This window comes from Bos mutus, chromosome 28 (genome assembly GCF_027580195.1).
Source record: "Bos mutus isolate GX-2022 chromosome 28, NWIPB_WYAK_1.1, whole genome shotgun sequence".
Taxonomy (NCBI): domain Eukaryota; kingdom Metazoa; phylum Chordata; class Mammalia; order Artiodactyla; family Bovidae; genus Bos; species Bos mutus.
This window is the reverse complement of record NC_091644.1, coordinates 41,036,448-41,059,538: the sequence shown is the minus strand read 5'-3', so window position 1 is coordinate 41,059,538 and position 23,091 is coordinate 41,036,448. Positions and strand designations below refer to the sequence as shown.

General features: G+C 45.7%; 1 protein-coding gene across 4 annotated transcripts in view; it reads left to right on the top strand.

Annotated features, from left to right (window-relative positions):
* The window catches only part of DISC1 (DISC1 scaffold protein), a 430,157-nt gene that overhangs the window by 146,321 nt on the left and 260,745 nt on the right, over positions 1 to 23,091 (top strand). For all 4 annotated transcript variants that reach the window (XM_070364536.1, XM_070364537.1, XM_070364538.1 and 1 more), the window contains exons 5-6: positions 7,433 to 7,562; positions 11,316 to 11,542. In XM_070364536.1, the coding sequence (XP_070220637.1) occupies positions 7,433 to 7,562; positions 11,316 to 11,542 (357 nt within the window). The remainder of the gene's footprint in view (positions 1 to 7,432; positions 7,563 to 11,315; positions 11,543 to 23,091) is intronic.

Sequence of the window (23,091 nt, the reverse complement as noted above, 5' to 3'; positions counted from 1 at the left end):
TGTATGAATTTTACTCCACTCTCCTTACTTTTAGACCCCAATCAGGTATATAAGGCAGAACCGCAAAGCTACCTGCATCATCTCTGACAATTTTACAATGTTTGATTGTGCCATCAGAGTGGCCTCCATCATTTATGACATTGTTTGTTGGCTGAGGAAGCTATTTCCAGATTTAAAGCACACTTCAGTGACTGGCCCAAACCACTTCCATATCACCATCTTCTCAGAATGGGGGAGATGGAAATATATATGTCAGATGACATAAATTTGATAGAATAGTAACGGATACAAGCAGCAGTTGGCAAAGGTGCTCAGAAGGTCTTGCTCAAGTCTTGTTTTTGGAAGTGGTCATTGGAGCTGAGGTTTTCCTCAGTGGAAATGAGAGCATCAGTTTTGGCTCTTTGCTCAGTTAAAACTATGATTCCATGGGGCTTCCGAGATGGCTCAGTGGTAAAGAATCCGCCTGCCAATGCAGGAGACACGGGTTCGATCCCTGATCTGGGAAGATCCCACATGCCACGGGGCAACCAAGCACGTGCGCTACAACCATTGAGCCCTTGCCCTGCAGCCCGGGAGCTGCAACTGCTGAGTCCATGAGCCACAACTGCTGAAGCCCGTGCACCTAGAGCTGGTGCTCTGCAACAAGAGAAGCCACCACAGTGAGAAGCCCGCATACTGCAACTAGAGAAAAGCCCTCACGGCAACAAAGACCCAGATCAGCCGTAAATAAATAGTTACTTTAAAAAAGCCTCTGCGATTCAAGCAGTGGCAGCCAAATAGCAGTTCTTCTGGCATCGTGGTGACTGTCATTTCTGCCTGGAAATAGACCGTCCATGTTACAGGTACGACTACATAAACCGCACAATTGCCATGAGCCATTCTGGCGCGGGGTGTCCTAGCAGGGGGAACGTCTGGACTCCCCTCGGCCCTGTCACTCTGGACATTCCCGAAGGTGGTCCTTTGATCAAAGGTGGTGCATTGGAAGGCTTCATCCTTTTCTCAATATTACTGAACTCTGCACTCACAAAAGTCAGGTGGAAGATGTTTTCCCTGGGATGAAGAATGCTCTCCTGTGTAATTTGGAGCTATGCTGTTTTTAGTGGTGTAGGAGCTTATTTTACCAATGGCTTTTTTATCCTTCTTTAAACGATTAATGGAAAAGACAAAAATAGAAAGGCCAGAGATTATACAGCACTGGGCAGTTGAGGGCCTGAAACTCAGGGCTGATGGTGGGTTCCTAGATACCCCGATTCCCTGTGGGCAGTGAGTGCTGTGCTAACATTGCAACCCACATGTTTTTAATTCTTGCCCCCGAGGGGTTTGCTCATTTTCCATACTGATTAGTTTGTAGCAGCACAGCTAATTTGCAGTGACATTCGGGATTACACATTAAGGTTTATTAGAATAAAGGGAACACACTGTGGAATGTTGTAGCAGGGGAGCCTGGCTCTGAGCGCTGGAGAGCTGAGATGCAAACCCGTCCCCGGCTTCATTACCGAACTTCCATGTGTCCCGGGGCACAGCCGTCTGTGCCCAGCTTTCTTCACCCAGAGTCAAAGTCTGAGAGACATAAAGAGGAGTTTGGGTGAATCACTAGGGTTTTTTCTTAAGGATTAAGTAATGAATGTGATTAATGATAAATGGGAGAATTCCCACTTACCCACCTGTCGCTCCCCCCGCAGCTTATTTTCAATTCTGTGTTGATTTCCTTCAATAACTCCTGTCCCAACCCAGATGGTATCTATTTAGGAAATTCAGGAAAACTCTTAATATTTGCATAAGCAGAGCAAATTGAGAAATAAATTAGTGTGAAGCAATGATCTCATGCAACAGAAAGCTGAATATAAATGGCTTCTTGATTTTTCTAGGCCAGGGATTCATTAAGTCACTCAGTAAATATTTGTGAAGTCCTACCCAGTGCTGGACCCTGGGGATAACAGCACAGGATGGGCTGAGGTTCACCCTTCTGAGCGAGAGGCTGGGTGGACAGGCCAAGACCCTGGAGTCCAGGGGAGGAAGTGGGTTCCATTCCCACAATTGATGATGTGGTTTCCTTCCAGGGACCCCCTCTTCTGATACCTGGAAAGGTGGTCAGAAAAGCCTCTTCTTTACTCTTCATTAAAAAGGACAGTGTGTCCACTGGATGTGAGCACAGCATTCACTCTCCTGATGCAAACATTGATGTGGGCAGGGAACGGGTGCAGCCAGCTCCTGAGGACAGAGAACAGAGGTCCCAGGGAGAGGGCAGAGTCTGCACACAGTAGATACTCAATGGTCATTTGCTGAATAGATTTGTTCCCTGTAATCCGCTGTTCAGGGAAGGTATCAACATCAGGATCACCACCATCATTCTCATTTTGTAAATGAGGGAGGTGAGCTTCAGAGAGATTTGGTAGGGTTAGGGTGAGTAACTCCAAGGACACACGGCTAGAAAAGGGCGGCATTGGGTCTTCTCGCCCCTGTGCAGTAAAGCCAGTCTACTGACACCTAGTGGTGGTGGAGGAAAGTGCAGCGTTTATTGCAGGCACCAAGCAAGGACTCCAGGCAGCTAGAGCGTGAAAGGTCCCTGAACTCGCTGAAGACTTTGAAAGGTTTTTAAAGACAGGGTGAGGAAGGGGGAGTTATGGGTTGTGTGATCAGCTCATGGACATTCTTCTTATTGGTTGGTGGTGAGGTAGTCAGGAGTCATCATCTACCTTCTGGTTCCAACTGGTCTGGGGTCTACATGCTTGTGGGCATCATACAGTTAACATCTTCCACCTGATGGAGGTTTCAGTACCTGCAGAATATCTCAAAGGACATGGCTCAGAGAATTATCTATAGCTCTGCAAGAGGAACTAAAGTTTCTTGACTTAGTTTAGTGACTAAGCTATTATTGTTTTGCTTGATTGTTTTCCTTTCTTTCTGCATTTTCTTTTTTTCCAATTGAATTTATTCTTTGACTGAAGTTTTTTCTGCAGTCCTGTTCTGGAAAGGCCCCCATTGGGTCCTGTTCAGTTACACCAGAGCAAGTTGCTGATGCTCTGTTTCCTTGTTGGCAAAACTGATAACACTTGGTGTATGGTAAATTCTCAATTCATACTAAGTTATTCTGTTATTACCAGTTAAATTTTTTCATTACTACTACTACCATTGTAATTTGCCTTTACACAGATGAAACAGAGAGTAACAAGTCTTAAAATAAGCTTCTAAATTGCGTGGTATGCTGCAATAAGTAAGCAGCTTTCAAGATTATTCAGAGTCTGAATCTGTGTCAGGCCCAGAAATCCAAGCAAGGCTCCCTTTTCTGAGGCTGCTGGTTTTTAACTTGGAAAAGCCTAGGTGACGTATTTTCTACCACTGTCTCTAAGAATATCAGGGTTGCCTCACTGCAGGGCTTGGCTGGCCTCCTTGTTTTGTAAGGGCCACGCTAAGATGTAGGAAGTGGGAGCACGGCTCCTACCTTTCCACTTCTGCAGTCTGTCTGAGCCTTGGGAGGAATGTTGGTCCATGGCTTTGGTTTATCCATCACCTCTGCTCTGTGCAGAAACCACGTCTTGTTTATTGCTGTGTCTGTGGCACCTAGCACAGTTCATGGCACATAGTAAATGGGCTTAAGAATGGTTCTTTTTCTGAATGAATGAACGAGTACATCAAATTGGTAGGAGTGAAAAGAAATGGACAAAATAGCCACACATATTTGGATTAGTTACTCACTTTCTTTCCTAAGAAATATGGAGGTTGTGTGATCCTGCGTGAATGTACAAATCAGAACACACACCTCCCCCACTTCAGTGTGAGGGACCCTGAGGTCAACATGGCAGCCACGCCCAGGGTGTGTGGAAGGAAGTCCCAGTGAAGAGCGGACAGGGTGGTTCATGCCTCACACCCATCAGCAGAACCTGCTTCTCTGCTGGGAAGACACCCTTGATTGCTAATGTATGGATAGGATTTATTTCTGATGCATACATGTCTCTTTTGTCCAAGACCTGGAACAGGTTGGATATGTTAGAATGTTTAATGATACAACTGTTTGTGTATATGGTAGAAGATGTTTTTATTATCTTATTGTTTTTCTTTCATTTTATTGCTTGTATTTTATAGTTGTAAAAACTAATACATGCTCATTATAGAAAATTTAGAAAATAAAAGTTTGGCCAAAAGAAGTAATTCCATCACACAGAGGTAAAAGCTGATACATTTTGGCAGATATTTTCCTATCTTTTACTTAATATATATGTTATTTTTAGAATAGTTGTTCCATGCTATATGGATTACCAAATACCTGCTTTAGAAAACAGCTATAAATAGTGAACATTTTCCATGCAATTTAATCTTCTTTGGTGACTTAATTTTAGTGGCTGCAGAGCCCTCCTCAGGGTGGAGGTACCATGGTTTACTGCTCCAGTCCTAACTCGGGGCCACAGTTGCAGTGTTTTCAGTTTGGGCTACTAAGGAGTGTGGTATTTTTTTTTTTTTATCCATTCTTTATGCGTACCTATGATTATTGTTGTTGTTTAGTTGCTAAGTTGTCTCTGACTTTTGCAACCCCATGGACTCTAGCCCACCAGCCTCCTCTGTCCATGGGATTTTCCAGGCAAGAATACTAGAGTGGGTTGCCTTCTCCAGGCGATCTTCCTGACCCAGGGATTGAACCTGAGTCTCCTGCATGGAGCGACTTCACTTTCACTTTTCATTTTCATGCATTGGAGAAGGAAATGGCAACCCACTCCAGTATTCTTGCCTGGAGAATCCCAGGGACAGAGGAGCCTAGTGGCCTGCCGTCTATGGGGTCATACAGAGTTGGACACGACTGAAGTGACTTAGCAGCAGCAGCAGCAGCAGCAGCAGCTCCTGCATGGCAGGCCGATAATTATTTACATATTCTTCAGTTCAGTCACTCAGTTGTGTCCGATTCTTTGTGACCCCATGGACTGCAGCACACCAGGCTTTCATGTCCATCACCAACTCCCAAAGCTTGTTCAAACTCATGTCCATCAAGTCGGTGATACCATCCAACCATCTCATCCTTTATTGTCCCCTTCTCCTCCTGCCTTTAATCCTTCCCAGCATCAGGGTCTTTTCCAATGAGTCAGTTTTTCTCATCAGTGGCCAAAGTATTGGAGTTTCAGCTTCAGCATCAGTTCTTCCAATGAATATTCAGGACTGGTTTCCTTTAGGATTGACTGGTTGGATCTCTTGCAGTCCAGGGGACTCTCAAGAGTCTTCTTCAACACCACAGTTCAAAAGCATCAATTCTTCAGCTCTCAGCTTTCTTTAGAGTCCAGCTCTCATATCCATACACGACCACTGGAAAAACCATAGCTTTGACTAGACAGACCTTTGTTGGTAAAGTGATATTCTGCTTTTAGTATGCTGTCTAGGTTGGTCATAGGTTTTCTTCCAAGGAGCAAGGGTCTTTTAATTTCATGGCTGCAGTCACCATCTGCAGTGATTTTGGAGCCCAAGAAAATAAAGTCTGTCACTGTTTCCATTGTTTCCCCATCTATTTTCCATGGAGTGATAGGACCGGATGCCACGATCTTCATTTTATGAACGTTGAGTTTTAAGCCAACTTTTCCACTCTCCTCTTTCACTTTCATCAAGAGGCTCTTTAGTTCTTCTTCACTTTCTGCCATAAGGATGGTCAGAACCCCATGAATAGTCTGAAAAGGCAATTTACATATAATTAATTTTTAAAGCCCAGACAAGAGGATCCAAAGGCATGTTTTGGATCTAATTTTTATTCCCTGTGCTCACCAAGGAATTGTGGTTTCTAAAAGCTTTTGTCAGTTGTTACATGAAAAATGATATTTTATGTTGTTTGAATTTGCTTTTGAAAACATTTTTGATGATAAACCTTCATAATTTCTCTTTTTTTTTGAGTTTCTGATAGATGTACTCATCTTTTTCTTCTTCTGTTGCTAGCACTCTTGACATTAGCAATATTTCCTTTTCCCCAACTTGTTGTTTGCCTTTTAACTGTAGTCAGTGGAGCTTTCATAGACACTGTTTCCTTGAATTGTTGACATAGTTTTGCTTAGGGTAGACTTTTTTCCCAACCGACTGTATTCAGTTAGAAATTGACTTGTCATCCTTTGATGAGAAACATCTGCAAGGTTTCTGCAAGGCCAACTCACCCGTGTAAGGTGGCAGCCTGAGCCACATCTTCACCAGCATTCCTTCAACCAAATATGCCAACTCCTGTGAGCATAGGAGAAAGAGCCATACAGATTTTAAGTGGTTTTTTGATAGTCTTCTAGCACACATTTTCTGAGAAGCTCTGACCCAAACATCTTCAAATCAGCCATCCTTCTCTGTAGTGTCCACAGCCAGGATCTGCCCTGGAATTTGGCTCTGGATGGGTCCAGGCAGGGCTGTCCAATGATGTATAATGCAAACCACATACATGATTTTAAATAATATAGTAGCCACAATAAGATTTTTAATTTAGTTTTGGCTGTGCTGGGTCTTTGTTGCTGGACTTTCTCTAGCTGTAGTGAGCAGAGGCTACTCTCTGGTTGCTGTGCGGAGCCTCTCATTGTGTGACTTCTCTTGTTGCAAAGCATGGGCTCTAGGTATGTGGGCTTCAGTACTTGTGGCTCACAGGCTCTAGAGCTCAGGCTTAGTTGCCCCTTGGCATGTGGGATCTTCCTGGAGCAGGGATCGAACCCATGTCCCCTGAATTGGCAGGCAGATTCTTAGCCACTTTACCACCAGGGAAGTCCCTACTCTCCATATTTTATAAATGTAAGAAAAAAAAAAACAAGTGAAATTAATTTAAGAAATACATTTAATTAACCCAGTGTATCAATAATGTTGTCATCCCAACATGTAATGAATGTGAAAATATCATTAATGAGACATTTGGCATCCTTTGTTTTCATACTAAGACATTAAAATCTGATGTGTATTTTATGCTTTCAGTACAGATAGCTACATGCATAGTTGTTGAGTGGGACAGCACCCAGTCCAATAAAGCAAGGTGACTCTGCTGCTGCTGCTGCTAAGTCGCTTCAGTCGTGTCCGACTCTGTGTGACCCCATAGACGGCAGCCCACCAGGCTCCCCCATCCCTGGGGTTCTCTAGGCAAGAACACTGGAGTGGGCTGCTATTTCCTTCTCCAATGCATGAAAGTGAAAAGTGAAAAGGAAGTCATTCAGTCATGTCTGACTCTTAGTGACCCCATGGACTGCAGCCCACCAGGCTCCTCCGTCCATGGGATTTTCCAGGCAAGAGTACTCTAGGCAACCGCTAAAGCCCCAACAGATTATCATTCAAACCAACACATACACTAGGGACCTCTTCCCCATGACCCTTCTAAGGATGAGGGCAGCTGGGAGCCACTTTGTGAGTCTTCTTTGCATTAACATTCATGTAGATCTGAAGATTTCAGGTCATTCATATCTGTGCCTATATATATATATACGTGTGTGTGTGTGTGTGTTTTAAGAGCTGGCGGTGACGACCCCCAAGCCCGGCTGAGAATGGATCCAAAGACATTGGAAGCCGCTGCTCAGGACAGTTTGCGAGTGTCCATCACCAGGCGAGACTGGCTTCTCCGAGAAAAGCAGCAGCTACAGGTGAGCAGGTGAAGACTCTTTATGAAGCAAGACAGCAGTTTTCTAACACATGTGAGCCAAATGCAGCAAAGTGAGTCTTTGCTTAAATACAGCCCTTAGAGAGCTGGCAGTGCACCCAGGAGGCATGAGGCAGAGCGAGGGGTGGAGACGACTGGAGGGCTTGTTGGAGTCTCTTTACAAACAAGGGGTTGGAAGTTCAGCAGTGTTTGTGCCTGTGTTTGCTGGTACTTTACCTTTTGAATATGCTTTCCTTGTGTGCCAGGCCAATTTGTCACCTCTTATCATTTTGTCCTTGAGAAGTTTCTTTCGGAAAGCAGGAAAAAAAAAAAAATCTGAGCTGAGGCAATCCTTTATGGAAACTGCTATCAGATTGGACTGTGGGTAGCAACTGTCAGGAGGCAGAGCTGTGAGTGGGGACTGGGCAAGGCGGGCGGAACTGGGAAAGACTGGGAATGACTGGGCTTCGTGGGAGCTCTGGGTTGTCCCGAAGCAGTGGATACAAGTTGGCTGAGAATCATGGGGGGCTGGAAATCTTGGTGCAACTCTGAGTTATAGCCAGAAGGTGACCAGGGGCTCTGGAAGTTGACAGGGCCCCCCAGAAGCAAGGAGCCTTGAAGTTCTGTCCACACCTTCCCAAGACTAGAGAACTTGAAGCCTGACTGGGGAGCAGTGAGGAAACACGGACTTCTGGAAAATGCAGAGCTCTTTAACACATGCATCCTCAGGGTGGCTTAGCCTCTAAACAGCCGAGTGACCTTAGACAGATGAATGGGGCGTGGAGAGGTCACTGGAAACCCCCACCTCCCATGCAGAGTCTTCTTGTTATGAGTTCACCCTTCCAATTCCATATGATAGCAAGGCAGCAAAGGGAGGCAAATATCATTGCAATTTGAAAAAAGTGAAGTGAAATCGCTCAGTCGTGTCCAACTCTTTGTGATCCTATGGACTATAGCCCTGTAGCCCACCAGGCTCCTCTGTCCATGGGATTTTCCAGGCAAGAATAGTGGAGTGGGTTTCCATTTTCTTCTTCAGGGGATCTTCCTGACCCAGGGATCGAACTCAGGTCTTCCACATTGCAGGCAGACTCTTTACCCTCTGAGCCAAGAGGTTTGAAAAAATGTTGTTTTTTAGTTGCTAAGTCGTGTCTGACTCTACAACTCCATGGACTACATGTAGCCCACCAGATGCCTCTGTCCATGGAATTTTCCAGGCAAGAATACTGGTTGCCATTTCCTTCTCCAGTTTGAAAATATTTTTTCAGTAAACTGGTGCTTTCACGCTCTTGAGCTCACCACGTTGAGCACACTTGTTGAGCAAGTTCAGGTAGCTGAAAATGTGAAGTCTGATTTTTGATTCTGGATAATATTCACCAGCTGGAGGTGAATATTCCTGATAATGTCAGAGTGCACAGAACATACTTTTAGCCCAGGCTACTTGAACTCCGGGAGTTGGTGATGGACAGGGAGGCCTGGCATGCTGTGATTCATGGGGTCGCAAAGAGTTGGACATGACTGAGCGACTGAACTGAACTACTGTTTGAGGGCTTCCCAGGTTGTACTAGTGGTAAAGAACCTGTCTGCCAATGCAGGAGACATAAGAGATGTGGGTTCGATCTCTGGGTTGGGAAGATCCCCTGGAGGAGAGCATGGCAACCCAGACCAGTATTCTTGCCTATAGAATCCGATCAGAGGAGCCTAGCAGATTACGGTCCAGAGGGTTGCGAAGTTGGATATGACTGAAGTGACTTAGCACACATGCACATATTGAGTGTTTGAAGGAAGCATTCTTGGCACAGTGCTGGGGGAGAAGAGGAGAGAATCAGTGATTGGGGGCGCTGGCAGGCCTTTGTGAGGTCTTGGGCTTTTCTCTGACTGGAATGGGAGCCATGGAGTGGGGTTGGTTAACCAGTGAAGTGATGTAATTGACCACATTTCAAAAAGTCATTTTGACTTCTGTGTGAGGATAGGATAGAGGGCCACTGTGGAAAACAGTATGATGGTTCTTTAAAAAATTAAAAGTCGAGTTACCATGTGATTCATCAATTTCACGTCTGGGTATAAGACTGCAAAGAACTGAAAGCAGAGACTCACAGATGTGTTCACAGCAGCATTGTTCACAATAGTCAAAAGGTGGAAGCAACAACCCAAGTGTCTATCAACAGATGAATGGACACACAGAGTGCGAGTTGCTCAGTCCTGTCTGACTCTTTGCAACCCCATGGACTGTGGCCTGCCAGGCTCCTCTGTCAATGGAATTCTCCAGACCAGAATACTCGAGTGTGTAGCCTATCCCTTCTCCAGGGGATCTTCTCGACCCAGGAATCGAACCAGGGTCTCCTGCGTTGCAGGCAGATTCTTTACCAGCTTAGCTACCAGGGATGCCTGGATAAACAAAATGTGGTATATAAATACAATGAAGCCTTTAAATTCAGCCTTTAAAAGGAAGAGAATTCTGACACAAAAAACAGCATGGATGGACCCTGAGGACATTATTCTAAGTGAAATGAGCCGGCCATGAAAGGACAAATCCTGTATGATTCCACGTGTGGACACCCAGAGGAGTCAGAGTCACAGAGACAGAAAGTAGAAAGATGGCTTCCAAGGCTGAATGCAGGGGGGGAGGGGGGTCAGAGTTCAGCTTGGCAGGATGAAAAGAATCCTGGAGATGGATGGTTAAGATGGTAAGTTTTCTATTACTTATATTTTACTACAGTTGAAAAACCCAAACAAACACAAAAAGAAAGAATAGGGATGGGAATTCAAAGGTAGGAAGTAGGGAGGTGTGATGGGAGACCCTGTCAATGATTCTATAATCTTGGACCAGCAGGACACACGCTGTTGTCTTCTTAGCGTGTCTTAGCCGTGGATCTTCAGTGCCTCCTCCTGTGTCTCTTCCCTCCCCTACTGGAGAAGGGGTCAGCAGGTAGATCAGGTAGGGTGGTCGGCATCTTGGGGTTGCGAGGATGTGGGTGAGATGGGGAGACAGCCAGTATTAGAGCTGTGCTCTTATCAGCTGGCAGCCAATGCATAAAACATGGGCGTATGTTAATTACAAGAGTCTCATTGGAGATTCAGGATGCTATGGGCACTGAGATGATTATCTGCCATAACACTGTGTGCACAGCAGGCATTCAATTACCTGCTGCTTATTTTGTTCATTGACCTCAAGATTGGATGATACTCAATTCTTGGGATTTGGTTTGCCGTATTAGTGGAAATTAAATTTATTTAATATTTTTATGAACCTTAGACTGCATAACCCTATCTGTGGCATCTCTTTCAATCCTTAGACTTAAGAAACTATGACTTCTAATCTTTCTACGCATGCTACATTTGCATGTTTGGGGTCAGATCAGCCATGGCTTGTTTGCTTTTCCTTTCTCGGTCATGTTAGCTGCTTTGCTGGTATCTCAAGTCCCTGAAGTTTGTTGCACTGTGTTCTGGCTCTGTCACCTGAAATGAAGTAAGTGGCTTACATATTTGCTGGATTCTTCCACGTCTAATTCTTGGCTCACCACCCACAGTTATTTAATGCTTGGGAGGGAAGCTTTTTCCTTATGCCAGCTAATCAGAAATACAAAGCTGGCATGATTTTTCCAGTTCAGCAAACCTCCAAAAATCTGCCCGCCTTGAAGGGGAGCTTCACGGCCCTCACGCAGGTGGCGAACTCTCCTGTAAAGAGAGAGTTCTGAGCAGTGTAGTCGACCATGAATGGGGTTAATTTATAAAAACCTGCTCTCTCCATTCTCTGCAGAAAGAAATTGAGACCCTCCAAGCCAGGATGTCTGTTCTGGAAGCAAAAGATCAGCAGCTGAGACGGGAGATAGAGGAGCAGGAGCGGCTTCTCCCATGGCAGGGCTGCGACCTTGTAGGAGGATTGTCCCTGGGCGAGCTGCAGGAGGTCACCAAGACCTTGCAGGACACCCTGGCCTTGGCCGAGCAGATTCCCCTCCACGCAGAGCCACCTGAAACCATCCGGAGGTACCGGTGATTTCCTAAGTGATTTTGGATCTCTCGCCTTGTCGATCTGTTTATGGGATTGATTTAGTCTGCTGTCCTACATATGTAAATATTGGGTTGGCCAAGGAACTTTTCGGTCAACTCAGTATTTTCCAAGCAGTGCTGTGAATTTTCAAGGGAAAGTAGTCTTGGTATTTTGAGTGTCAAGGTCCTTCTTTGTGTAGGGCAGTCCTGTGCACCTCAGGATGTTCTACACCTTGGCTACCCAACCTGTTGGGCTTCCTAGGTGGTTCAGTGGGTAAAGAATCTGTCTGCAATGCAGGAGACACAGGCAGATACGAATTCAATCCCAGGGTCAGGAAGATCTCCTGGAGGAGGGCATGGCAACCCACTCCAATATTTTTGCCTGGAGAATCCCATGGACAGAGGAGCCTGGTAGGCTACAGTCTGTAGGGTTGCAAAGAGTCAGATGTGACTGAGCAGGATGCATCCAACCTGCTAAATGCCACTCTTTCTCTCCATTCTGCTAGGCACCTTCCCCATATCCTAATGCCCCCCCCCCAGGTGCCTTCTCTGTCTTTGGGATCTATTGGAGTTTGATCGGTTGGAGAGTCTGATGCCAACCTTTACTGAGGACAATCATCTGGAGATGAGAGATGTTAGAAAGTGTTAGTCACTTAGTTGTGTCCGACTCTTTGCGACCCCATGGACTGTAGCCCACCAGACTCCTCTGTCCGTGGAATTCTCCATGCTAGAATACTGGAGGGGGTTGTCATTTCCTTCTCCAGGGGAATCTTCCTGACTCAGGGATCGAACCTGGGTCTCCTGCATGGCAGGCAGATTCTTTATTGTCAAAGCCACCAGGGAAGCCTGGAGACAAAGGAGGGAATGAGCTACTAAGAGGGGAGACTCAATCAGTGAGCAGGAAGAAGAAATTATTATTCATGACAACCAACATTTATTGAGTCTTACTGTGTGTCAGGCGCTGTGCTAAGCTTTACCCTATGAGTGGTGTCCATTATTACATCCATCTCACAGATGAGGACAAGAGAGTTTAGGAAGGTCACATAATTTGCCAAAGTCCCAATTGATAAGAGGCAAAACTGATACTAAAATTCGTGTTTGTTACGTCAAAGCCTTGTTTCTTATCCACTTGTTGTGGAGGGAGAACCTTCCCTGTGTTTTGTGTTGAGGAAGACACAAGAGATATGTGTGGACCTCTGACCTTCTGGGAGGTCATTGCCTTATTCTAGCCAAAGATGGAACCCGCCCTTACTCCTATTAGACAGAAGTCGAGCCATGCCCTGAAGGAGAGGCAGCTGGTGGTGAGGCTTGAGGGTTCAGTGGGTGCAGCAACGAGGGGAATGAATGTGCTGCTCGATAATTATGCTGCAGAAAAAACTTAAGAAAGCTTCACCACCTGTAGCGGTTGAGAATATGGACTCTTGCTATCTACTCCGGAGAAGGCAATGGCACCCCACTCCAGTACTCTTGCCTGGAAAATCCCATGGACAGAGGAGCCTAAAGGGCTGCAGTCCATGGGGTCTCGAAGAGTCAGACATGACTGGGTGACTTCACTATCACTTTTCACTTTCATGCATTGGAGAAGGAAATGGCAACCCACTCCAGCGTTCTTGCCTGGAGAATCCCAGGGACGGGGAAGTCTGGTGGGCTGCCATCTATGGGGTCGCACAGAGTCGGACACGACTGAAGTGACTTAGCAGCAGCAGCAGCTATCTACTCATCCACATATTAGTTGGAACCACTTATTATGGGGGGGCTGTTACTGGGATGAACGGAGTTAATATGTATCAATATAGAGGTCATATGCTGGTGCCCGGGTGGCAGCACGCCCCTTTACGGTCATGTAACGGTGCCTGTCCTTTCCATCACAGGGATTTCCATCTTCAGAAGCCTTCTAACTGCCGTGCAAATGTGTCGTAGACTGTTTAGCAAGTATCTGCTCCCTGTACACATGTCACACTCAGTATCAGCTGGGATGCTTGTCCAGGAAGATGTTCACCATGTCCTCCCCTCCCCGTCCCAGCCCTGATATTTCCCTGCAGAGCTTTAACCCTGGGCTCCATCCATGGAGAAGGGGAAGACGTGGGTTGTTGCCAGATTTTAGTCAAAGGAAGCTGACCACCAGGTCTGCCTGTGCCCTTTCTCCTTCACCCCCACGGTGCAGCCTTGGCCTCCCGTGACCTTTCCTACTCCTGCTTCCCATATCCCTCCTGCGGAAGTCTTTCTACACACACACACACACACACGCACACACACGCACACGCATGCACACAAACATGCATATACAAGCACACACATATGCATGCAAACACATACATATATACACATGCACACTTATACATGTGTACACACATGTGAAAGTGTGAAACCATTAGTTTCCCAGTTGTGTCCGGCTCTTTGCGATCACATGGACTATAGTGTACCAGGCTTCTTTTTCCATGGAATTCTCCAGGCAAGAATATTGGAGTGGGTTTCCATTCCCTTCCCCAGGGGATCTTCCTAACCCAGAGATTGAATCCGGGTCTGCTGCATTGCAGGCAGATTCTTTACCATCTGAGCCATCAGGGAAGCCCATACACACATATATACACACACATGCACACACATACACACTCATAGCACACACACACATGTGGACACACACATGATGTTACATATCATGTGTAATCATGCATGTGATATATGCATTATAATACACAGAGGTACTGATATATGGGCTTCGCTGGTGACTCAGATGGTAAAGAATCCTCCAGCAACACAGGAGACATGGGTTCTATTCCTGGATTGGAAAGATCCCCTGGAGAAGGGAATGGCAGCCCACTCTAGTATTCTTGCTGGAACAGAGGAGCCTGGCAGGCTACAGTCCATGGGGTCGCAAAGAGTCTGACAGGACTGAGTGACTAAGCACATACACACATTAATATATAAGGAATATTTATATAACATGAAATATACATATACATTTGTTTTTACAAACGCAATTTACACATGAGGCTTAAAGTGAGCCTCTTTCTGTCCCACTGTCCAGATGTGTCCTACTTATTTCTCCTTTCGCTTTGAGCAGCACAGAGGCTAGTTTTACTCCTTTTATGTCACTCATAAGCTCTATCGAGGGGAAACACTGGGGTGTGCTTACCTTTGACCCTGCTGCAGGATTCACAATGCCTCTGTGCTTTGAGCTGAGTCCCTGGGCAGCGTACCTGCAGGTGTGACCCATCCTTGCAATTGCACAGAGATGCCCCGGGGCAGAGGCTGCTTTCTCACTCATCAACTCACGGCTCGTAGAGCAGCCCACGTGGTGGGAGGGCTGGGCTTGTTGTTCTTATTTAACAGTTGAGGAAATAAAAGCTCAAAGTTTCCAGGGGATGGAGTTGGTTAGAGACTACTTATATCCACCTATAGGTGCTTCTGGGTCTGAACCATTGAAAGAGTTTCCACTTAGAGGCCTCAGTCTAAAACAAGGCACTCCTGAGTATGGTGGCTGATGGAGCTGGGCCCCGGAACTCAGATCTTACCATTTCTAGTCTGTTATGATGCCCACGTGCTCCAGCTTTGCCTTTTTAATCAGGATGAGAAGCAGTCGAAATAAAAGTGTGACTTTTGCTAAGTCATCCAGTGCTCTAATCAACTGAACAGGCTCTTGAAAGACCTTTCAAGGCGTGTGGCAATCCGATTCTACAACACTCTTAGGGAAATCGGATGCAAGGCTGGCTCTTGAACGTGCTGCGGTGCTGGCTGGGGGCTCCTCGGGCAGGACCCGCCATCCCCGAGCCCACTTGTGCCCGGGAGGTTACAGAGTTCAGTCAAGAGCAGTCTGTCAGTTTTTGTGCCTGTCTGCCTGTGGGAACACCCGGGCATCTCGGTGACCTGAACCCAGCAGGGCTCTGTATAAGAGCGAGTCCTAGGAATAAAAGGACTAAGAGTTGCCCAATGAGGGTAGGAGGGAATATCCTGGGATCATTAAAGGTAGAGATCAACATGGGAAACTTACCTGCTGGTCCAATGGCTAACATGCCACACTCAATGCAGGGGTCCTGGGTTCAGTCCCTGGGTTGGGAAGATCCCCTAGAGAAGGGAATAGCAACCCACTCCAGTATTCTTGTCTGGAGAACTCCTTGGACAGAGGAGCCTGGTGGGTTACAGTCTGTGGGGTTGCCAAGAGTTAGACACAACTGAGCGACTTTCACTTTCAGCCCCCCTGTAACTTACAGCTGGCTCTGTATCCATGGTTTCTCGGCATCCCCAGATTCCACCAACAACCAACCACCAACAGTATATGCTATTGAAAAAGAGCTGTGTGTAAGTGAACTCTTGCAGTTCAAACCTGCGTTGTTCAAGGGTCAACTGTAGTTTCTTCTCAGACCCAATGGAGAGATCTGGACAAATTGTGAAATAGGAAAATCTTGGTCTTAGGAAGAGAGGTTAGAGAAAGCTGGAGAAACAGACCATTCAACATCCTAACATCTTTGTCATCATCCACGAAGGTTTTTCACGGAGGCCAGCTATAAGCTTAGGATGCTGTCTGGGGAGGAGCTGCTTCTGATCGACTCTATCAACAGTGTGCAAGTTCAAGGGGAGGTTCTGCTTCTTTGCCTGGATAAACCACGCACTGGTTTGGGGAGGAGTTTCCTAAGAGCACTTGGCATTCCTGAGATAACTGCTGCTGGAGACTCTGCTTTTGTGGGCGCCTTACGTTCTGACTGTAGCTTGTTGGGGAATCCTTGGGCTGATGTTTGAGAAAGACTGAAAGTAGAAGGGCACGTGCTGGGGATGAGAGACCTGGCAGCTTAATATTTGGGTATTTTGATAGAAATCAAAGCAGCAGTTTGAATTTTCTGATGTTTGTGTTTTGGATAAAATAACATGTGTGTGTGCATATGTTAATTGCTCAGTCATGTCCGACTCTGCGACTCCTTAGATTGTAGCCTGCCAGGCTCCTCTGTCCATGGAGTTCTCCTAGCATGAATACTGGAGTGGGTTGCCATTCCCTTCTCCAGGGGATCTTCCTGATCCAGGGCTCGAACCCTGGTCTCCTCCATTGCAGGCAGATTCTTTACAGTCTGAGCCACCAGGGAAGCCCAGGATCAAATAATTTATCAGGATGGAATGAAGAGCTGCCTTCTCAAATATCTGAGTTGCCTTCCGACGGGCCAAAGAGAGTGGATTTCTTCCTCCAAACAAGAGGAGAGTGTTTTTAACTACTTGGGGATTAGGCACTCTGCAATATGAAAGCTTGCAGGGTAGGGATGGGTGAGGGACAGAAGCCACTAGGAAGACGAATGTTCTTTGCAATTTCCCTCATCCCTGGGATTCCAGTCCTTTGGCTTTAGAACAAACTCCTTGTTTCTTCCTTCAAGTCTTCCTGTGATGGGAGAGGTCTAGAAGGACAGCTATTTTTCTGGTAAGCCTGATTCACTCTCCCTTGGGAACCTACCCTTCCCTTCTCTGTAGTGGGATTGGGGGGTGGACTAGGGGATGGGAAGAATGGGGACAGAGGGAGGGAGGAGGTGACAGTTTCTGGGGTTTTCCTGGACCATGTCTCCCCATGTGGGATGTGAGTGTCCGTCTGTTTATTTCTGTAAGTGGAGGAGGGTTGTGATTTGCAGCTCATCTGCCTCCAGGGTGGTCAGCTCAGCCCCTTTTGTTGGTCTGGGAGCCTTGAGCATGAGTGGAGGCAGGGCCGACTGTGACCTTGGCTGACCGCAAAGCCAGGTAGGAATGTAGTAGTAACTGACAGAGTGAGGGCTCCATTACTTGCTAACATTCCTTAGAGATGCTTGGCTGCTTTGTATTAGTCTGTGGTTGAGTTCTTCATTCCTCGGCTCCTGGAATTTTTCATGCTTCAAATGAAATGCATTCTGGCAGCTCATGGATGAATCGTCTCCGGTTGTACAGTTGGGAGAAACATGTCACATCTTTTTATAAACCATTGGCACAGACTGCAAAACAAACACAAGCTCTGGTTACTGCGAGACTGGTTGGACCTTGGTGGGTGTGTCTGAGTTGCTGGGGGTGTGGGTGGAGAGCTGGGCCTGCTCCCTGGTCCCCATGACTTAACCTCCTAGGGCCCCTTGGCATGGCTGACCAGTTCTTAGAGGTGCTCAAGCCTCCCATCATACCTACCCTCAGCCCACAGTGAGCAGCCAGGCTGATGTTACAACTCTGTTTAAGTGAGATTTGAAATAATGAAATTCAGCACAGTTCACAATTGACTGGGAAAAAACATCAATAGTCCCACTTTCCTCCGAGATACTTATCTTATTATAGTTAAAAGTCACAGTGCAACAGCAAGGCCTGAATCAGAAAACAGACTCCAGGGTGTGGGACAAGCATAGCTGATTCTCAAAGGGTGTGTTCAGGGATAGGGGAAGCAGCTGTGTGTGTCCTGGCGATGCGCCTGGACAGTGCAGAGTTCAGAAGAAATGCTCCTGATCTCCATGCCTCTTCTCCACTTGCTGTGATTGTGTGCTTTAGTCTCTACTTCCGGTCTTTGCTTTTCTTCTTTCTTGCCTTTGTCCTTCATCTAGTTGGTTTGTCAAGACAGGGGCTTGCAGAAAGAAAAACACCAATACAGTATACTAACGCATATATATGGAATTTAGAAAGATGGTAACGATAACCCTGTAAGCGAGATAGCAAAAGAGACACAGATGTATAGAACAGTCTTTTGGACTCTGTGGGAGAGGGAGAGGGTGGGATGATTTGGGAGAATGGCATTGAAACATGTATAATATCATATGTGAAAGAAATCGCCCATCCAGGTTCAATGCATGATACTGAATGCTTGGGGCTGGTGCACTGGGATGACCCAGAGGGCTGGTATGGGGAGGGACGTGGGAGAGGGGTTCAGGATGGGGAACACGTGTATACCTGTGGCGGATTCATGTTGATGTATGGCAAAACCAATACAATATTGTAAAGTAATTAACCTTCAATTGAAATAAATAAATTTATATTAAAAAAAGAGAAACTACAAGGAGGAGAGCAAAATAAACATAAGTAGAAGGAAAATGTTTTGTTGCTAAACAGCAGCAATTAGAAAAGTACAAAATAGGCAATAGAAAATTAATAAAGCTAAAAACTGGCTTATTGAAAAAAAAAAAAGACAGGGGCTTGATGGGACTGAAGTACGAGGACTCATCTGGAGGAGGGGGACTGCTTTGCGTTGCTAAAACTGATAGGTTTTGAGGTGAGATTCTGACTTTTTTCCCTTTATTTTTAAAACAGACACCTTGCTTTTCCCACAGATTCATGAGGCAGGCAAATCTTTGCCCAGAGACTCAATGAATGCAGTGAGGTTGCAACGTATAAGCGGCATGAGACTGACACTTCTTGCAGGAAGTCTTCCTTGATTAGACAGAGTCCTCAATGTTCAAGACAGCTCTCATATTTATCATCCTTCTTATTTTGATTTGTAATCATGAAAATACATTAATTTAAATATCACTTTATGCTTCCCTAGTGGCTCAGTGGTAAAGAATCTGCCTGTAGTGCAGGAGATACGGATTCAATCCCTCAGTTGGGAAGATCCCCTGGAAAAGGAAATGGCAACCCACTCCAGTATTCTTGTTAGGGAAGTATCATGGACAGAGGAGCCTGATGGGCTACATAGTCCATGGGGTCTCAAAAGAGTTGGACGTGACTTAGTGAGTAAACAATAACAAATTATTTACAAAAGTTCATTTCTGCTCACAACCCTATAAGGTATGTTGGGCAACACACTGGTTTTTGCAATGTCTTTTGTAGATGAGGCTGCTGAGGGTCCAGATTCACACTGCAGTAGAGTCCTGAGGTCTTTGGCCAGGTTTTGAAATGGAGGGGAGAGAGGTGGTTAGCATGGATGGCCTGGAAGAGAGCGGGGCTTGGGGCAGGTGCGCCTGACAGGCAGGGAAAGGTGTGCAGCTGATCCAAGTGAGAGAGAATGCTGCCGTTTCAGGCCAGCAAGTTCTCTCTCAGCCCAACGGGTCACAAGGTGGCACCTGAGAGGGATCAGGGCAAACAGGTCTCCAAACACAGACAGCCTGGGGAGACCACCAGGCAACTGACTAGGTCAGAGGGGTGGCAGCAGTTTCAAAGACAGGGGAGCAGGAGAGGAGCTGCGGGAGGAGAGGACCTGCTGGGCGCCCACAGAACAGGAAGTCTTGTTTATCAGTGAAGGTTTGAACTGGATAACGCTGGCGGTCCCTTCCAGGTCTCGAACACTTTGCACTTTCAGACTTTGTAAAATAGGTTAAAATAAATGGCTTCAAAAAATCGGTAATTCTGTTCCTCATAGCCCCCAAATATGTTCCCCTGTAATGTTCCCTAGGCAGGTGACAACCATCCAGACCTGCAGTGCTCAAGGTCGTTCTTTTCTAAGTGAGTCACTGCTAATGACTGCTAGTGATGGTTTATTTGGTCGGTCGTGTCCAACTCTTTGCGACCACATGACTGTAGCCCACCAGGCTCCTCTGTCCCTGGGATTTCCCGGGCAAGAATACTGGAGTGGGTTGCCATTTCCTTTTCCAGGGGATCTTCCCGACCCAGGGACGGAACTTGGATCTCTTGCGTGGTGTCAGGTGGATTCTTTACCAGCTGAGCCACCAGGGAAATCCACTAGATGAAAATGGAGTTGGTCTCCCAGTGGCCACTGTTTAGAGTTGGGAACTGACTGTTGTATCCTCCTATTTCCTTTGGAAAGTCATCATCACAGACAAAGGAAAGTTTTTACAGGGCCACAACTTGGAAAAGAAGGAAAGTCTTGGAAAAGAAGGAGAAGATTGAAACTACCACCTGTCTGGGCATGTGTGGATGCCACTTACCTGGAGGAAACAGGACCCTGACTTCCGTATTTTGTTTAGTACATTTGAGAAATCCCAAGGAGGAATCTTATCTTACCTACAGATTAAAATAACAACAACTTTATTTTGTGCTAAAGTAAATTTATTAGGACTGAAAAAATGTAAAACAAAGGACGATTTAAAAAAGAGCAGAGGAGGATGAAAAAGTGGCTATATATTTTAATTTTATTTATTTATTTTGAATTATTTACTAATTTATTTGCCTGTTGTTGTTCAGTCGCCCAGTCATGTCTGACTTTGCAGCATGCCAGGCCTCCTTTGCTGCACCCCATCGACTATACCACGCCAGGGCTCCCTGTTCCTCGCTGTTCCTGTTTCCCAAAGTTTGCCCAAGTTCATGCCCATTGCACCAGGTGTGGCATGTATGATATAATCCCTGAAAAAAAGTGAAAGAAAGTAAAGTTGCTCAGTCATGTCCAACTCTTTGCGACCGCATGGACTGTAGCCTACCAAGCTCCTCCGTCCATGGGATACTCCAGGCAAGAATACTGGAGTGGGTTGTCATTTCCTTCTCCAGGAGATCTTCGCGACCCAGGGATTGAACCTAGGTCTCCCGCATTGTAGGCAGACGTTTTACCATCTGAGCCACCAGGGAAACCGGGGCCCCTTGCATTGGGGGCACAGAGTCTTAGCTATTGGACCACCAGGGACGTTCCTGTGGCTATTTATTTTTAAATGCTGCATTTTAATATTTTATAAATTCTCCATGCTTTGTTTTCTTCAAGGAATTTACAACCTTTATTATTATTTAGGTAGTTATTTTGGGAAACTTGTAATATATGGACTCATCCATTCTTCTTTTATAACTTGGGTATCTGATAAACTATTTTTGACTAGAGCCTCATGGATTCTCAGAGACTGAAATGACTGTAGCTGGTTCTCTGGGTGCTGTGACTGTGAGTCAGCTCTCGGCCTAGGTGAATGCATGTGGCCTCTTCTAATAGTTTTTATTCTGGTTAATTTCAGTTTTTATTTTTCATTATTGTCAACTTGAGAATTGTCCTATGCTTAATTTCTATGTAACTTGCGTGTGTTCTACAATCCTCCATCCCCTTTCATCAAATTTTCTTATTCCTGATAAATCCTCAACGTGTTATCCTATCTTCCGGTTGTAGGTTTTTGGTTCCTGCTTTAACTTTTCAGATGTTAAAGAATACGCCTACCTAAACTGTTCTTCATTCTTTGAGCTGAAGATTTAAAGCTCTTCCAGCAGAAGTAATTCAGTTCTGCTGAGAGATCCTTTCCCAGGGACTGCAGCAAATATCCCCAGGTCTGGAACATCTGCTCCTTACTGGCTGAGACTTCAGTTGGTTAGTAACACGTCTTTTCCAAGCTGTACCAGGGCTTCCCTGGTGGCTCAGATGGTAAAGAATCTGCCTGCAATGCAGGAGACCTGGGTTTGATCCCTGGATCTGGAGAGAGAAGAGAATACCTACCCACTCCAGTATTCTTGCTTGGAGAAATCTATGGACAGAGGAGCCTAGCGGGCTACCGTCCAGAGGGTCACAAAAAGTTGGACACGACTGAGCAACTAACACTTTCATTTTTCCAAGCTGCTCAAGGCCTGCCCTGCCCTGCACTGATTCCTAGGCTGCTAGAAAGTCATGTACCAGGACCTCTAGGTTTCCTTTACACACAGGCAGGGAGGCCCTGTGCCTTATACATGGGGGTCATTTTTTTTGTTACTGTGCTCATGCTGGCCACCATTATCAAAATTACTTTGTACATCCTTTTGGACAGGTTCCCTCAGCTTCCTCTTTGAGTGGTATTGATATTGGTGTTTGATTATTTATTCAATTATTTGTTTAGTCAACTGGATTTTTTTCCTGCTGTTTATTCATTTTCTTTATGAGCAGTCTATTTTTGCAATCTTTTATTCAATAAAATGTGTAAATCTTTAGCTTACCCACTGAAGCATTTTAGGAAGTGAAATTTATAGTATTCCCCAGTTTCAGGACTCTGACTGATGTGTTGCTTTGTCAGCGAGTTTTGAAAGAGCCTGAGAGAAATCTAAGGTTTAAGCTGTGTCTGCAGCTTTATATGCATACGCTTATTCTTGGCCAGTTGGCAGATAGTTAAAGATAAATCAGAAAAGCATTAGTTCAGTCACTCAGTTGTGTCTGACTCTTTGTGACCTCATGGACTGCAGCATGCCAGGCTTCCCTGTCCATCACCAACTCCTGGAGCTTGCTCAAACTCATGTCCATTGAGTTGGTGATGCCATCCAATCATCTCATCCTCTGTCCCCTTCTCCTCCTGCCTTCAATCTTTCCCAGCATCAGGGTCTTTTCCAATGAGTCAGTTCTTCATATTAGGTGGCCAAAATATTGGAGTTCAGCTTCAGCATCAGTCCTTCCAATGAAGATTTAGGACTGATTTCCTTTAGAGTTGACTGGTTGGATCTCCTTGCAGTCCAAGGGAATCTCAAGAGTCTTCTCTAACACCACAGTTCAAAAGTATCAATTCTCTGGTGCTCAGCTTTCTTTAGAGTGCAACTCTCACATCCATACATGACTAATGGAAAAACCATAACTTTGACTAGACGGACCTTTGTTGGCAAAATAACGTCTCTACTTTTTAATATGCTGTCTAGGTTGGTCATAGCTTTTCTTCCAAGGAGCAAGCATCTTTTAATTTCATGGCTTCAGTCACCATCTGCAGTGATTTTGGAGTCCAAGAAAATAAAATCTCTCAGTGTTTCCATTG